This window comes from Microtus ochrogaster, chromosome 1 (assembly GCF_000317375.1).
Source record: "Microtus ochrogaster isolate Prairie Vole_2 chromosome 1, MicOch1.0, whole genome shotgun sequence".
NCBI classification, from domain to species: domain Eukaryota; kingdom Metazoa; phylum Chordata; class Mammalia; order Rodentia; family Cricetidae; genus Microtus; species Microtus ochrogaster.
In genome coordinates this window covers 82,479,606-82,495,411 of record NC_022009.1, presented here as the reverse complement: position 1 = coordinate 82,495,411, position 15,806 = coordinate 82,479,606, and the positions used below count along the sequence as shown (strand labels likewise).

General features: G+C 42.5%; 1 protein-coding gene across 1 annotated transcript in view; it reads left to right on the top strand.

Moving 5' to 3' along the window:
- Positions 1-15,788, top strand: part of Cog5 (component of oligomeric golgi complex 5) — a 253,334-nt gene extending 237,546 nt beyond the window's left edge. The window contains exons 20-22 of the mRNA XM_005343875.3: positions 9,193-9,319; positions 9,878-9,957; positions 14,975-15,788. Of these exons, the coding sequence (XP_005343932.1) occupies positions 9,193-9,319; positions 9,878-9,957; positions 14,975-15,089 (322 nt within the window). The 3' untranslated portion in view covers positions 15,090-15,788. The remainder of the gene's footprint in view (positions 1-9,192; positions 9,320-9,877; positions 9,958-14,974) is intronic.
- Positions 15,789-15,806: the final 18 nt, after the last annotated feature.

Genomic DNA, 15,806 nt, shown 5'->3' with positions numbered 1-15,806 from the left:
AAAAAAAAAAAAAAAAAAGAACAGAACCCAGTCTGCAGCAGGAACAGCAGGTCTAAGTCCAGAGGGGCATGCATGTGGATGGCCGTGTCAACAGTGGAAGACTGAGCTGACAGCCCAGGGATAATTGAGACTTCTCTGCCTGTCATTCCTTGGTGCATACTCTAGATACCAAATGATGGGTTGGTGTGGGCCCCTGTGATGACCATTTTATGAAATACAGGTAAAGGAGTTGCATCCTCTTTTTGGTCTGGCTGTCTGATAAGTTCTTGGGCTTGGTTTTGCTGATATAATTTTAATGTACTCATATGCCCCTGCAGTCTCAATTGACCTTCATACATTGATAAATTAGCAAATTTCTACTGCTAAGATAATGTCATCTAGCTGTGTTGCGTGGTTCATACTGAATAGATGATGGTGTTTGTGAGTCCACCTTGCATGTAATTATCTTCCATCCTCAAAATGGGAGTAAAAAATCTGTTTGTAAAATGGAGTCTGGCTGGGCAAGGTACATCCTGGAAACTATTTTACACACTATGAAGTACATATGCACGCGGACTGGAGGAAGAGGTGAGTCTGAACTCCTGGCTGGACAGCCCTGCTTTCTCGGTCCTAACCCCCGGGGGCACATCCCATGCCCCAACCCCTCCTACCGAAGCCCCAGTGACCAGGGAACAGCATCCTTTGTGCCCACCCCCAACCATCTTCCACTGCATCAGTGACCAATGGAGCCACAGGCCCCACCTGAACCTGGAGGAAGAACAACCACTGGAACTGTGGGCCACAGCTGCACTGATTGGGGTAAAAGATGGGTAGATGGCAGTGTAAGGATACATTGAACAACAGAAAGAAAGAGCAATATGGCAGCAACAGAAGCTAGTGGTGCTGTGATAGCAAGACCAGAACATCCAATGCAGATGAAGCAGAAGAAAATGAGCTTAAAAATAACTTTATGAAGAAGATATAGGCCCTTAAAGAGGAAATGAAAAATTCCCTTAAAGAAATGGAAGAAAGACAAACAAGCAAACAAACAAAAAGCAGAAGAAGTCAATAAATCCCTTAAAGAAAAAAACAATCACACCGGGCAGTGGTGGTGCATGCCTTTAATCCCAGCAGTCGGGAAGCAGAGACAGGTGGATCGCTGTGAGGCGAGCCTGGTCTACAAGAGCTAGTTCCCAGGATAGGCTCCAAAGCTACAGAGAAACCCTGAAAAAAAAAAAAGGATAAACAAGTGAAGGAAACAGTTCAAGAAAAGACTTGAAAATTGAAATAGAGGCAATAAAGAAAACACAATGAAGGGATTTCTGGAAATGGAAAAGCTGAGTAAATCAGGAACTACAGATGCAAGCATTAACAACAGCATACAAGAGATGGAAGAGAAAATCTCAGGCATTGAAGATACGGTAGGGGATTTAGATTCATTGGTCAAAGAAAATGTTAAATCCAACAAATTCTTAACACAAAATATCTAGGAAATGTGGTACACCGTGAAAAGATCGAACCTAAGAATAATAGAGATAGATAGAAGAAGTCCAGCTCAAAGGCACAAAAATATGTTCAACAAAGTAATAAAGAAAACTGTCCCAATCTAAAGAAGGACATGCCTATGAAAATACAAGAAGTTTACTGAACACCAAATAGACTAGACCAAAAAAAAAAGTCTCCTCACCACATAATAATCAAAACATGAAATATACAGAATAAAGAAAGACTATTAAGAGCTGCAAAGGCAAAGGAAAAAAGTCAAGTAACATATAAAGGGAGACCCATCAGAATTGCACCTGACTTCTCAATGGAAACAATTAAAGCCAGAAGGTCCTGGTCAGATGTTATGTTAAAACTAAGAGACCAAGGATGACAGCCCTGACTGCTATACCTAGCAAAGGTCTCAATCACCATAGACAGAGATAACAAGATATTTCAAGACAAAACCAGATTTTAAACAATAGGTATATACAAATCTAGCCCTATAGAAAGTAATAGAAGCTTTAATCCCAGCACTCGGGAGGCAGAGGCAGGTGGATCTCTGTGAGTTCGAGACTAGCCTGGTCTACAAGAGCTAGTTCCAGGACAGGCTCCAAAGCCACAGAGAAACCCTGTCTCGAAAAACAAAAAAAAAAACAAAAAAAAAAAAAAAGAAAGTAATAGAAGGAAACCCCAACCCAAGGAAGTTAGTCACACCCACGAAAGCACAGCAAATCTCAAAGAAGGGAAAAACACACTTATACCACCAGCAACAACAAAAACAAAAATATCAAGAACTAACAATCACTGGTCATTAATATCCATTAATACCAATGGACTCAATTCACCTATAAAAACACACAGGCTAACAGATTGGATATGAAAACCGAATCCATCCTTCTGCTGCATAAAAGAAACACACTTTTACTTCAAAGACATTGCCTCGAGTAAAGGGTTGGGAAAAGATTTTCCGAACAAACCTAAGAAACAAGCTGGTATAACTATTCTAATAGCTATCAAAATAGACTTCAAACTAAAGGTAGTCAAAAGAGATGAAGAAGGACATTTCATATTTGTCACAGGAAAAATCCATCAAGATGAAGTCTCAATTCTCCTCATCTATGCCCCGAATAAAAGGGCATCCATATTTGTAAGAGAAACATTAATAAAACTTAAATCTCACATCAAGCCCCACACACTAATAGTGGGAGAGTTCAACACCCCACTCTCACCACTGGACATGTCTGCCAGACAGAAACTTAACAGAGTAATAAGAGAACTAACAGATGTTATGACTCAAATGGACTTAACAGATACCTATAGAACATTCCCTCCAAACACAAAAGAATATATATACCTTCTTCTCAGCACCTCTTGGAACCTTCTCTAAAGTGGACCACATGATTGGTAACAAAGCAAACCTCAATAGATACCAAAAAAATTGGAATAATCCCCTGTATCTTCTTGGATCACCATGGTTTAAAGTTAGAATTTAACAACAATACTACTTCCAGAAAGCCTACAAACTAATAGAACCTGAATATTGCCCAGCTGAATCATGCCTGGGTCAAGGAAGAAATAAAGAAAGAAATTAAAGACTTCTAGAATTCAAAGGAAATGAATGTACAACATACCCAAACTTATGTAACACTATGAAAAGCAGTACTAGGAGGAAAGGTTATAGCACTAAATGCCTACACTTGAAAAAAAAAAATGGAGAAATCCCATACTAATACATCAACAGAATACATGAAAGCTCTAGAACAAAAAGAAGTAAACTCACCCAGGAGGAGTAGATGACAGGAAATAATCAAAATGAGGGCTGAAATCAATAAAATAAAAACAAGGAGAACAATATAAAAAAATCAGTGAAACAAAGGAGTTGGTTCTTCAAGAAAATCAACGAGATAGACAAACTCTCATCCAAACTAACCAAAAGGCAGAGAGAGAATATCCAAATTAACAGAATCAGAAATGAAAAGGAGCTATAACAACAAAACTGGGGAAATCCAGAGAATCATCAGGTCATATTTCAAAAACTTGTATTCCACAAAATTGGAAAATGTAAAAGAAATGTACAATTTTCCAGATAGGTTCCACATACCAAAATTAAATCAAGACCAGATAAACAATTTGAATAGACTTATAACCCCTAAGGAAATAGAAACAGTCATTAAAAGTCTCCTGACAAAAAAAAAAAAAAAAAAAAAAAGCCCAGGGTCAGATGACTTCAGCGCAGAATTCTACCAGAACTTCACAGAAGAGCTAATACCAATACTCCCCCAAGTATTCCACATAGCAGAAACAGAAGGAACATTGCCAAACTCCTATTATGAGGCTACAGTTACTTTGATACCCAAACCACACAAAGATGCAACAAAGATAGAGAACTACAGACCAGTCTCCCTCATGAACATTAATGCAAAAATACTTAATAAAATACTGGCAGTCTGAATCTAAGAACACACACACACACACACACACACACAAAAATCCTCCACCATGACCAAATAGTCTTTATCCCAGAGATGTAGAATTGGTTCAACATACAGAAATTTGTCAATGTAATCTACCATATAAGCAAACTGAAAGAAAAAAAAATGATCATCTCATTAAAAACTGAAAAAGCCTTTGACAAATCCAACACCCTTCATGAAAAAGGTCTTTGGAGAGATACAAGGGACATATCTAAATATAATAAAAGAAATTTACAGCAAGCCAACAGCCAGCATTAAATTGGGTGGAGAGAAACTCAAAGTGATAAACTTTTGGAAATAAACCACATAATCAACCCAGATACAAAAAGGCCATTGACAAAGTTTAGAATCCTTTAATGAAGAGAGTTAAGAATCAAAGGAATATATTTCAACATAACAAAAGCTATACATGACAGATCTCTAGTCAACGTTATACTAAATGAGGAAAACTGAAGGCATTTCCTCTGAAATGAGAAATGAGACAAGGGTGCCCATTCTCTGCTCTTATTCAGTAGTGCTCAAAGTCATAACTAGGACAGCAAGACAAGAGAAGGAAGTAAAGGGGACACAAATAATACAGGTAAAAGCAAAAGGATCCCTATTTTTAGATGACACGATCCTATATTTAAAATATTCTAAAGACTTGATCAGAAAGCCCTGAGACCTAATACTCACTTCAGCAAAGTATCAGAATACAAAACTAACATACAGAAATATCACTTATATTTCTATATATAATAGCTAACTTCCTAAGAAAGAAATAATGGAAAAAATCCTATTTACCATAAAAACAGATCAATAAACGCTACAGTAGTTGAGGGTCCCCCAGGGAATGACCATCCTGCTTCTTATTCCAGACATGCTTGTTTTGTCCAGAAACATTAGAATGCTTGTGTCTATTATCTTGGAAAATAGCAAATTTTTAGAGACTAGGTGGCAAATTCTTGCCACTGAAAGAGTTCATGTTCCTGGCTTCTGCTCCCAGAAGCTCCAGGATAGCTCCAGGAAGACCTAGACAGTCCCCCTTCATGAAACCCTACCTTCTGTGGTGGGAACAAACACTGACAGGAGCCCTTCTAACCTAAACTTTGAGCCCCTGTTTATTCCAAGTCATTAGCCTCCTGCATCTTTCTCCTTCTAGAGAGCCTCACTTCTGACATCTGTCTGTCCTCTAATAGCAGTGCCATGTCCTGTGCGGGAAGGATGGCTAGCTGCATCCTGTCTCACAGTAGGGTCATGTTTCCTTTCTCTGACTCAATTCTTCGGGAGTTTCTGAGCATTGTACTCAGTCAGTGGTCTTGCTGCCTTATCAGGCCCTTTGCTCAGAATTGGAGAGGGTAGGCTTGGTGGCAGGTGGCATGAAAGGGACCAGCACTGATACTGGATGTGGGGACAGGAGCATCGGGACCTCTTGTCCTGCATTTCATGATTAGCCTTAACAGGGTGTCTGAAAATTGGCAGCTGTGAAACCATGAGTCATTTAAATGTGACTTTCCCTGACTAGAAATAGACATTTTTTTTCTAAGGGATCTAATACTTGACTAATTAACTCTACCTTCTGGCTAGAATGTGTAACCTTGGAAGTGCTGCTATATTTAAAATAATCTCTAAGAATGACAGTATGGAATTTCTGCTTTTCATGGCACCTTAATTAATTCTTTTTGTAAAGCACTTCAGGTGGTGATTATTTTTTTAATTTGTTGGTGCTTCAGGTCCCACCTGGAGAGGGCCCAGGCTGTGCTGCCTGGAAGGAGGTAGTGTGTGCCTGGTGCCCAGTGCAGACACAGACCCAGAACTGCTTGCAGGGCTCTTTAGACAGCTGTTAGTGACCAGTGCAGAACTCTGGTCTTGGCAGAAAGACAGCTTTTGTGGCTTAGAGCTCCAAAGGGACAGGTTGCTGACCCCCAAAACAGCTAGACCGGGTTTATTAGCATGTCACCCAGCCTGTCTGTGGGTCAGCCTCCTAAACACAGCTCGTCCCATGTGTGTGTGCCCCACTGTTTCCTGCCTGCCTACCTCCATCCCTCTGTTTGTCCTAATCTTCCTTCCTTGCTTTTCACCCCTTGTATCCTTTGTAGTTTGCATTGAAAATATCCTGAAGAATAATTATGAAAAACACACAAAAAAAAAAAAACGCAAAATTAACTTCCTTACTTTTAGATTTGACTTTTAATTTCCTGGAGCTGAAGATAAAACCAGATGCTTAGCTCTCCTGTCAGAATGAAATGGGGCAAATGTGTGGAGGCTGAGGAGGAAGTTTGTTCTTAGCACTTAACCCTGCCCACTTCCAACAGTGCTGAGATCCTCCTGTCTCATTCCCTGAACTTGTATCTGGCTTTAGCTACCTTCCTGTGTGTGTCTTGATGAACTTCTCTTTGGGTTGGGTTTAGAGAGCTCTTTGCTTCCTGTACCTAGAGCTGGTGTCTAATATGAGGAAATTTGACCCATTGTTTCTTTTTATTATTATTATTATGTGTACAGCATTCCTTCCATGTGTGCCTGTATGCCAGAAGGGGGCACCAGATCTCATTATAGATGGCTGTAAGCCACCATATGGTTGCTGGGAATTGAACTCAGGACCTCTGGAAGAGCAGTCAGTGCTCTTAACCACTGAGCCATCTCTCCAGCCCCGACCCATTGTTTCTTTAAACATTTTCTAGCCCCTTTCTTTTCCTTATTCCTGTCAGCTTGCTTTCTTTATTCCTTCTCATTCTGCTCCTATAACCTACTATTTTAGATACTGTCTTTAAAGTCACTGGTCTCTTATGCTTACTCAGGCTCACTCGTGATACTTGATGGTGTTATTAGTCTTTGTGTTCTTCATCTGTAGGAATTTTTAAAATTCATTTTCAATGAGAGTAATAAAGCCAAATATAACTGGCCATGGTCTAGGAACACAGCTTCAGGTTGCCCCCAATACCATCTTCTAACATGGTATCAATTTCACAAAGTTTCTGTAGATTGGACACAGGTGTGTGTTTTGGGGCCGAGCAGAACTGTTTGTTACAGGCCTCAGAGGTTATCTTGATGACATCTTGACTTTTTGTTGGTAGAATGAGGGAGCTGCTGGTAAGTCTGAAAGGACTGACCTGATAGTCACGAGGACACAATAAATGACCGTTGAGGGGCTAAAGGTGGCCCAAGACTGTCCGCCATCATGAACATTCTGTCTCTCCATAGTCAGCCATGTTAACCAGTCCCTCAGCCTTGTAGAGTGTTAAACACATTTTGCTGGGTGTTTGTTTTTCGAAAACATCAGTTCACAGTTTCTTTTGATGGTCAAGCAATCACATTTGTGCATGCAAAGATCAAATATTGCTTTGTGTCCCAATGTGTTCATCCGTGGGATGAGAGGCTGAATAGGCTGAACACAGTCACCAGGAGCAGTAAAGACCCAACCTTCCACACCACCAGCTCTTCCAGCTGTCATGATCCAGGTCTAAGTTTTTCACTCTCTGTCTCTGGCATACATGTGACATATAAAAAATAGGAATATTATACCTATTGTCAGCATAACCAACTCAGTATGGTCTGAGGAATTAAAGGCAGTTGCTGAGAGAAGAGGGTATTTTAACTAACCAGAAATGGTATATTTAAACTGCTTAGATAATGTTGCTCATCTGTAGTTATTTATATTTGATAAGATGGTTTAATTGATATCTGGGTTATTAAAAATGACTTACTATGTTTTGATTATTGATTTCCTTTTTAATCAGTTTAATTTCATAGCTGTAACCTCATGAAGGGTGAATAGTTCTAATTATCAGAAATGTTCTAAAGTACAAACTACCAGGAGAAAAGCAACTGAAGAGAGGAGGATTTGGTTTAATTCCAGTTTATTCTGTCACTGTCACTGCAGGAGGTCATGGTGACAGGGACTGGAAGTGGTCATTTCACTCGACAGTCAGTACCACATGCGGGCGCTCTGCTGCCCTTATGGGACTCCTCCTATGAAACACTGCCCACTACGTCTTCCCTCATCAGTTAATCCAAGAAAACCCTTCACAGGCATGCCCACGGGCCAACGCCATCCGGACCGTTCTCATTGAGATTCCCTCTACTGGTGATTCACATTATATCAAATCGATAATCAAAACTAACTCTCATAAGCAGTTTAGATAAGAAAAACGTTGCCAGACTGGGTTTTGATCCTACTTCTTGTTCTGGTTTTGTGTGGGCCTAGCCAGTTTGGATGTTCACCTTCCTAGACCAGGATGGAGGGGGGAGGACTTCGGACTTTCCACAGGGCAGGGAACCCTGACTGCTCTTCAGACTCGAGAGGGAGGGGGAGAGGAGTGGGGGGAGGGTGGGAGGCTGGGAGGAGGCGGAAATTTTTTTTCTCAATAAAAAAAAAATCTTTTAAAAAAAAAAAGAAGAAAGAAAAAGAAAAAGAAAAACGTTGCCAGGAGGGGTAGGTTGCATTTATAGGATAAACTCTATAAGGACCTTTTCCTAATTTTTTTGTTTCCAACAAAAATCAAGAGTCTGTTGAACATACTTTCCTGGCTCCTGAAACAAATGTCCATTAGCAAGAGGAAGGAGGGGACTGGGCTGTCTCATGTAAACTTTCTTTGCCTTCATACGTGGTGTCATTTAGATGGCTGACATAGGCCTGTCTGTTTTCATACATTGGTGTTGTTTAAGTGACTGAGGAAGGAGACCAGGATACAGGCCTCTGTTCCATGGTTCATGTCAGTTGTCTGAACTGCTGAGAAGTGTGGCTGCTACTACTGGCGCTACCAGGTGAGCCTCTGCAGCCAGCCAACTGCACATCCTTCCTGGCCTGATGTTGGCACAGAGTGGCCGAGCACTGGTAGAGGAGTAGATTGCCCTTTCCACCACTCCTATGATAGAGAGTGTGCTAGAGACTCAGAACTGAAGGCAGCCGGCATAGATTGTTGGAATAATCAGCAAAGTAATGACTTTGCATTTAAAGACTCAAGTTCCACTTAGAATGAATACATAGAAAACGTTGAATTGACCCATGTTAGATTATAGTCAAAAGAGTTTTACATGAAATGAAAGCCACATGTATTGACTGAACTAAGAATATACTACTTACACCAACTTGAAGGTGTCACTTTGTGCTTCAGTTGATTTTAGCCTGTTCATTAAATGACGCTACAAGAAACTTTGCTGTGTCACTGAAGTAATATCAGACCCACTGATAAGTGATGTTAAGCAAAGAGCTTAAAGTAAATCAGCCTGCAAAATTAGGAGGAATATTCACGCAGAATGCCTGTTTTCCTTCTAGGCCCCTGCTCTTCCAGACGAGTGAGCACGTGGCTGATAGTCCGGCTGTGGGGGATGTGATTCCATTCAGCATCGTCATTCAGTTTCTGTTCACACGAGCACCCGCTGAGCTGAAGTCCCCCTTCCAGGTAATCATGGGCTCTCTCTGAGTCACTTTGTAAACAAGTCTCCTTACTGAGCGGACTCCTGGCCACCCTGCTTTATTTGGTCATGGATGTCTCCCTGAAAGTGAACAAAGATGGAAGAGAACTCCGGGGACCCATATGTTTTCACAGCAGGGAGTCAGATTTACCTATGAGTCCAGAGTTAGCCCTTTTTTAAAAAAAGATCTCAGCTGACTAAGGTGGCCCGTGCCTCTAATTTTAATACTTGGCAAGCTGAAGCTAGAGGATTGCCATGACTTCCTTGCCAGCCTGAACTACAGAGTAAGACCCTATTTCAAATATCATCACCGTCATTATCAGACAAAACAAAACAGACACAAGTAATTTCTATTCATAAAGCTATGTTTGGGCCATGTCAGTTGGCAAATCTTAAGGTTTTTTGGTAATCAGTTGCATGAAGGCCTGTGCCACGTTCTGAAATTTTTCAGTCCAGAAGGTAATTTCACCTTGAGTGTCATGAATTGCTATTTGTGCCAGTGTTTGCTAAAGAATGTACTTTCTTCTCTGGTGGCATCCCTGAAGAGGGCAGAGTGGTCCCATGCACGCTTCTCCCAGTGGCTGGACGATCATCCATCTGAAAAGGACAGGCTCCTCCTTCTCAGGTAAAGCTGCGTGTTCTAGGGGTGCCATCTGGGCTGGGATGTGGTGATGGTAAGGGACAGTGATTGTCAGATGGCCCGCTTGGATAGTTACTGCGTGATGCTCTGCAAGGTACTGGCAGCTGTAGGGCTCTGGTTCTTCAGACCTTCACACCCTCCTTTGTGCTGGCCAATGCTTGATACAACCCTAGAGCACAGGCTCCGGCTGTAAAATAGCTTCAGCTGTAAAAGGATTCACGTTGGCTCTGTATTTTCTGTCATTTTCATGTGCTGTGTTCACTGAAATGGCAGCACTCAGATGTGAGTGAAATTTGAACAGTAACAGTTCTTGGCAGGAAAGGACCACTGAGAATCTACTTAGATGCCACACATTCTCTGGTGTGGTCTGAGAATACATTTCTGTGTGCACCTATGCCCAAGTGCATGTGCACATCTCCAGCCATGAGCATGGTGAGGGGCATTTGTGTGTGCAGCTTGAGCATGTTTTCCCATCAATTCTCCCTTATGAAGCCTTCCGTAGAAAGGCTTTAGCTCAGCTGACTCAGCAGACTTTATTGGCATGTGGGGCTGAGCTCCGAAGTGGCACCGTCTTCTCTCAGCTTCACCTGTTTCTGCTTTTCTGGTCTCTTTCCCCATCCCATTCCACCTGCTAAATTGCTGCCTTTTATCTTTTTCTTAAATGTCATTGCCCACATTTTGTTTCTTGCTTTTTTGTCTCAGTCCGTATAGATTTTCCATCCCCAGTTGAACTGGTGCACTCACCCCCATAAAGCCCAAATCTGGGATTCACCTGCATGGAACCTTAGGCTGGTGCACTTGCTCTCAGCCCCCCGCCCCCAGTTGTTGTAATTTAATCGTCCCTCACACACCTACTTCCCTGTATCCCCAGTCATGGGAGGTCACCGTCATCTACCCAGCCATGCTAGGGAACAACTAGGTCATCATGAGTCAGCCCGTCACCTCGTTCTCTAGTGCCAGCGAGCATCGCTCTTTAACTGAAGCTATTCTCTACCTGCCATTCTTGGTCTGTGGATATATGGCAGACCAGTTAGGCCATCTGATCCTCAGTGCAGGTGTGAGACATATGGAGGTGTGTGCCTGCACCTACTGGTGCGGGTTTTAGGTAAAGGACCCCACTGAAGAAGCCCAGATCTCATTGGAAGCACCAGCCCATCAGCTTCTGAGAATGCACCAAGCCACAGGTGTGGTGTAGCAGCCTTAGGAAACCTGTGTGGGGCAAGGAACATGAGCTGGGCTTCTCTTTCCTCAAGAGGAAGCTGACCCTGAAATGGGAAAGGCTGCTGGCTGAGCTTCCTGGAGGGAATTTGGGTCTCCTCTAACTTGTTGACTTGCAATGTCTCTGACTTTTTTCCTTTGTCCCCAAAGTCACTCAGCTTCAGTGTACTTGGTAATAAGAGGATTCACAGGGCTTGATTTTGTCATGTTAACGACTTGGAATGAGCTCATCCACATGGCTGTCCTGCTTTGGGTGATCACAGATCTGTTCCACTGCTGCTTTTTAAAATGAACCCCTGGGCAGTACTGTTGCTAAGCCCATCCTTAGCAAGTGACAGCCATGATCCTAAGAGCTGCCTCTCACCACCCCTCTACCTGCAGAGCCCAGACCCTTCTTGCCTCGAGCAGGAAGTGCAGCTGCCTGGGATCCACAGGAACCACTGCCACAGCAACCTGGCTCTTGGCAAGGAAGGGCCTTTGTCTGAGAGATTGTGCTTTTCTATCTGTACCTCAAGATGAATTATGACCCAGCCTGCCAGAGCATCACTGGATGATTCTCACCCTGTAGACAGACCCAGGGCAAACGCTGGTCTGATGTCAGCATTTCCTTCAGCTTTGGAAGCAAGCCTTGGGGGAGCCTCGTTCTGCTCCTCCCAGTCATCTGTTAGGCTGTTAAAAATAGGGCACAGTGTTCAGTAGTAAAGTATGGCTGCAGAATAGATTGCAAATGGTGAGTGCCTGTTCTCTGTCACCGTTTGACATTAGGTATTTTTCTGGAACTTGAATAGGTTAACAGTGAAGTTGACTTGAAAGTCAGAGCAATCACTGATCCGGGCCACGTGGAGAAATGGGGGGGGGGGGGCTGTGCACCAGCTTAGCCACCAGGAAGGTGCTCCAGACATGTGGGCTCCAGTGCAGAGGTGGCCACCTGGCTCAGACCATGCTTTCGCTGAAGACAAAACATCAGTGTATTCAGAGATTCCCTAAGGTCTGCAGAAATGGTTGGCTCTACCACAGACCTGTGTATCTTAGTATTTGCAGGAAAGAAGTGATGCGTCTAACTGTAGTCCTTTGAGGACATTTAGGTGGAAACCATTTAGACTTCATCAGCTGTATGGCACATTTACCTATTGCTAAATGAAAACATTTGGTACCATATGAATCCGTGAACCCTTAAGCTTCTTGCCATTGTCCAGAACCCATAGGCTAGGACCCATTTTCCCCGATTGTCTATATCTAAAAGCCTTAAAATGTCTGTATGGAAGGGAACGTTAGGTGCCTCCTTGTGCTTATCCCTGCCAGGAGATCCAGTTCTGGGCACTAAGTGCCTGAGATCGATATATAAGGAACTGCTAAACCAGGGAAAGATATAGGAGGTTACTTAGGTTGTAAGTACTGATCAGAATGAATTTTAATGCCTGACAAATGTCTACTTGACGTGTCACGTGATAGTGTATCCTGTTAACGCAAGCCAGTCCTTCAGTACTTATGGTCACTGCTTTTCTTCACTGATAACTTCAGCAATCTTATTTGGTTACAAACAAGCCTCTTATATAATTCTTGGCCTCACTTCCAAGAAAGCTGTTTTGCCGAAGCAAATTAAATAATTTAATAAGTGCTTGAAAACCTTACCCTGATTTTATGTGGGAGGGCAGTACTATAGTTCTGTGTTTTTTGATGTGTATCAAGAGAAAAGGCTAACCAAACTTATTTTGAGCCTCCGTCTATATGCACTGTATCATATCACTACGGATGCAAGAGACTGCCGTTGCTTTTAAAGTGCATTTTGTAAACAGAATGGATACAATGTGTCTACTCTGCAACATTCATTTGTAAGGTTCCCCATATTTTTTAGACTGGTAAACTGTATGTGCACACACACATGCGTGCACACACCCCACTGCCTCAGGGATGCCTGAACCCTTGGAGCTTACTCTACAGTATCTCTCAGGACATCTGTGGAGTTGGGGCACCTGCCTGAAAGAGTATGGCAATTGGAAAAGAACATTTTCTTCATGGAGAAATAACTAAGGGTTGGCTTTGATAGGCTGCACTGGAACATTTGATAAATACTGCTTTCTACGAACACTGACTTCCACTCTTTGATAATAAGAATTGCTTAATGGGACTTGAGGCTACAAATGACCTGAGTACCATCTTGAGAAGCTGGGTTTGTTGTTGTTTTGAGACAGGGTTTCTCTGTGTTGGGTGTCCTGGAACTCATTCTGAAACCCAGGCTAGCCTCAAACTCAAGAGATCCACCTACCTCTGCCTCCAGAGTATCACCACTGCCACCCAGCTGTTGAGAAGCTGGCTTCTTAATGGCCTGCCCATGCTTCCGTAAGAACTAAAAAACAGCATGAAGCCAGGAATTTAAGGATGCTGGGCACTGTGTAATCAGGCCTTTATATACACCTGTGACTCCAGGGTAATTTTTGCCACCTGCTGTTAGGAAGGGTTTTATGCCAAAGGAAATGTTTAAAGCTGGGTCCTAAATAATAAAACTGTCCAGGGACAACACAAGAAAGGGCATTCATCCCAAGGCGATGTTCAGATAAGCAGAACGCTTCTCTTTGTTGAGTACGTGGGGTGGCATTAAACCAAACGCCCTCTGCCAACCCCTATCTTGAGAGACTTCCTGGAAGTGGAAAAATATCTTGGTCTCTTCTCTGACTGGGCAGTGGACTCTGCCAGTAGTGAGTACAAACAGGTCATTTTCAGGCCGTTTTTAGACTACACCAAACTGCCAAGAAGCCCAAGCAGCATAAAGGGCTGGGCAGTGGTTTATCACACAGCTGGGTTGTTTGGGTACCATCCTCTTGCAAACAAGGGATAGCTAGTGATGTTGGAGAAGCAGTACTAGGATGACTATCTCAGAAGTGCCGGCAGCTTTACAGGGGTGGGGGACAAACGTGGAAACAGGATGAGTATGAGGCCATGATAACTGATTGCGTAGAGACGGTAATGAGTTTCAGCACTGGTTTCCTGGGCTCAAAAAGACCAGTGAACAGTGCTAAGCATTTAGGGTAGATCCAAGTGTTATTTCAGATCCAAAAAGCAGATAGATAGGCCAGAGACAGCCCCCAACAGGTGAAGCAAGAACACACCTGACCACTATTTCCAGTGTTTGGGAACAGTGGCGATTTATTCCTCTTTATAAAGAAGTACAAACCATTCTTGCAGCTTGACCGGCTGGAGATGCACAAGTTTTCCTGTGGAGACCAGTTGTAAACTTTGGGGCTACCCCTACAACTCTGCTGTGGCTGGGAAAAATGGCCCTAGTGAAGGGACTAGCCCAGGGCTATGAATGTTGCTGCCATGGCTGATACCTGTCCCAGGGGCAATTGAGAAGAATATCAAGGAAGTAACCCTGAGGTATCACACACTAGCCTAAGTTCAGACTCCTCGTCACGGACCTGCCAAAAGCTAAGAGCCCTAAAATGCTGTAGCTGTAGCTTCTAGTCTTACTGTGTGGGCCCATGGTGCTTTCTCCTTTAGCTAGCTTAATTCCACAAACAAGCACAAGCTCCACCCACATGTTCTCACAGAACTTCAGGATGGACATGGAGAAACACATGTACTGAAATGTATAACAGATTAAATTGGCCACAGCTAAACCTAACCCAACTTGCCTAACTACTGTACTTTGTACCGCGTTTGAAGTACTGGTCTGTGGCTCTGGGCAGAGTAATTCCAGAAAGGGGCAGATACATTGTTTTCATATTGCTGCTGCCGAAACTTTGATTTTATGTGATATTTTGACAGTTTTCTTTTGCATTCCCAGGGGAGCCCTGGAAGCTTATGTTCAATCAGTGAGAAGCAGAGAAGGCAAAGAATTTGCACCAGTTTATCCCATTATGGTCCAGCTGCTTCAAAAGGCTATGTCTACTCTTCAGTGATGTGCAGTCTCCATGCACCAACCAACCCATGTAAAAAGGTGGCAACCAGCAACTAAAGACCATAGTCATTTCTGCATTTCCTATTGATCTTTCCTTGTTACTCTAGTTCTTCTATGTTACAATGTCATAATAGATCAATCATCACAAACTTTAAATTGTACATATCTGATTTTCTTCATAAAGATACCTACCATTTTTTTTTCCTTTTTCAGATTTTTGAACAATGCAAAATAATTATGTGGGTTTTTGTGCCGTTGTGCAAATGATTGTATATCACTGCTTTTAAAGGGACAAGATCAGCTCACCCTGCTTCCCCAACCAATGCAGTGATTTTCAAATCTCACGCTGCAGTCACACTGCTGGGAAGCTCTGGGTACACACCTGACAGAGGACTCCATCCTGAAAGAGACACTGATGCTGTCAGGTCCAGTGCTCAGCAGAACCAAAGCTGAGACAGATGCACTGTGCAGTGTCCTTCACTTTAAATAAAGCCAGGGTTTCCTTTATACTGTGTCATTTTATTAGAAACAGGCACTTGGGCTTTGGAAAAAGGACAAGTTAAAAATTAAAATTTTCTTTTCTACAAAGGTTCTCTATAAATATAAGTCCTTAATTTTCTATTGTCTTTACTCCATTACTAACATTCTTTAATTTTTAAAATCCTACCAAAAACCTAATTATAACACCAATGTTTTCCATCTGCTGGTCAAATTTATT